The sequence below is a fragment of the Charadrius vociferus genome, unplaced genomic scaffold (genome assembly GCF_000708025.1).
Source record: "Charadrius vociferus isolate BGI_N301 unplaced genomic scaffold, ASM70802v2 scaffold266, whole genome shotgun sequence".
In the NCBI taxonomy this organism is placed as follows: domain Eukaryota; kingdom Metazoa; phylum Chordata; class Aves; order Charadriiformes; family Charadriidae; genus Charadrius; species Charadrius vociferus.
In genome coordinates this window covers 1,554,064-1,555,051 of record NW_009649114.1, presented here as the reverse complement: position 1 = coordinate 1,555,051, position 988 = coordinate 1,554,064, and the positions used below count along the sequence as shown (strand labels likewise).

Below are 988 nucleotides of genomic sequence, written 5' to 3'. Positions count from 1 at the left end.
CCAGGACAGCAGCCTCACCGCCATCCTGCATCAGCACCAGGGCCGCCCCAGGTCCTCCTCCACCACCGACACTGCCATCCTCCTGGCCGAGAGCGGGGCCGTCTATCTGCTCACGGAGGACACCGAGTGCCTGGCCGATAAGGTAGGGCTGTGCCGCGGGGGCACGTCGGGAGGAGTCCATCCCTCGGGGCAGCGTTGGTGGCACCGGGTGTGCCGGATGGCAGCCCCTGCCTGGGAGCGAGTCGGGTCCCGGGGCGGCTGGGGTTGATGCTCCTCTTGCGGGGAGGTGAAGGCAGGAACATGCTCCGGTCCGATTCCCAGAGCGCGATTTGATGGAGAGAGGAAGGGAGCTGGCAAGAGCTGTGTGCCCCGGTGGGGTGGGACCCCCGGCGCGGGGTCGGAGGGGACCCCGGGCAGCCCAGCGCGGGGCGTCTACAAGGGCTCGGCCACGTGGCTGGGAATTGGTCCCATCTGAAGCGATTTTTAAACCGCTCTGGGCAGAGCTAATAGAGAGGATGGTATTTCCATCTAGCGTTTAGCCCCGTTAATTATGAAACAGCTGAGATTAGCGCAGCGGCGCGGCACGCTGAGGACAAGGTGCAGGAGGAGAGAGGTGCTCCGGGTGGGATTCTCCATGTCGGCTTCTGTCCTTGGCCTTTGGAGCTCAGGGGGTGTCGCACTCTAAAACCGCTCTCTGCAGCCCTGAGGGCTAGAAGCGTAGAAGCATCCTCTTATTATTTTTTTTTTTTTTTAGTTTACCTGAAAATACCAGCAGTGAATTGGCAAAGCAGTAGGGGTTGGGGTGGGGAGATGGCCAGGCAGGCTCTGACACCCCGCAGGGGCTCTTGCGTGGCTTTTACGGGAACAGCTGTGTAACAGGGTGGCAGCGGCTGGGCAGAGCTGCCGGGGTGGGATGGCGGTGGGGCTGTCGGGGCCCTGCTCTCCTCCCAAGCAGCGGGATCCCGCGGGCGCCGGGGCGGGGGGCGGG

At 63.9% G+C, this 988-nt stretch overlaps 1 protein-coding gene across 1 annotated transcript in view; it reads left to right on the top strand.

Moving 5' to 3' along the window:
* The window catches only part of TMCC2 (transmembrane and coiled-coil domain family 2), a 27,070-nt gene that overhangs the window by 9,631 nt on the left and 16,451 nt on the right, over window positions 1–988 (top strand). Inside the window, exon 2 of the mRNA XM_009888285.1 lies at window positions 5–142. Coding sequence (XP_009886587.1) covers window positions 5–142 — 138 coding nt within the window. The remainder of the gene's footprint in view (window positions 1–4; window positions 143–988) is intronic.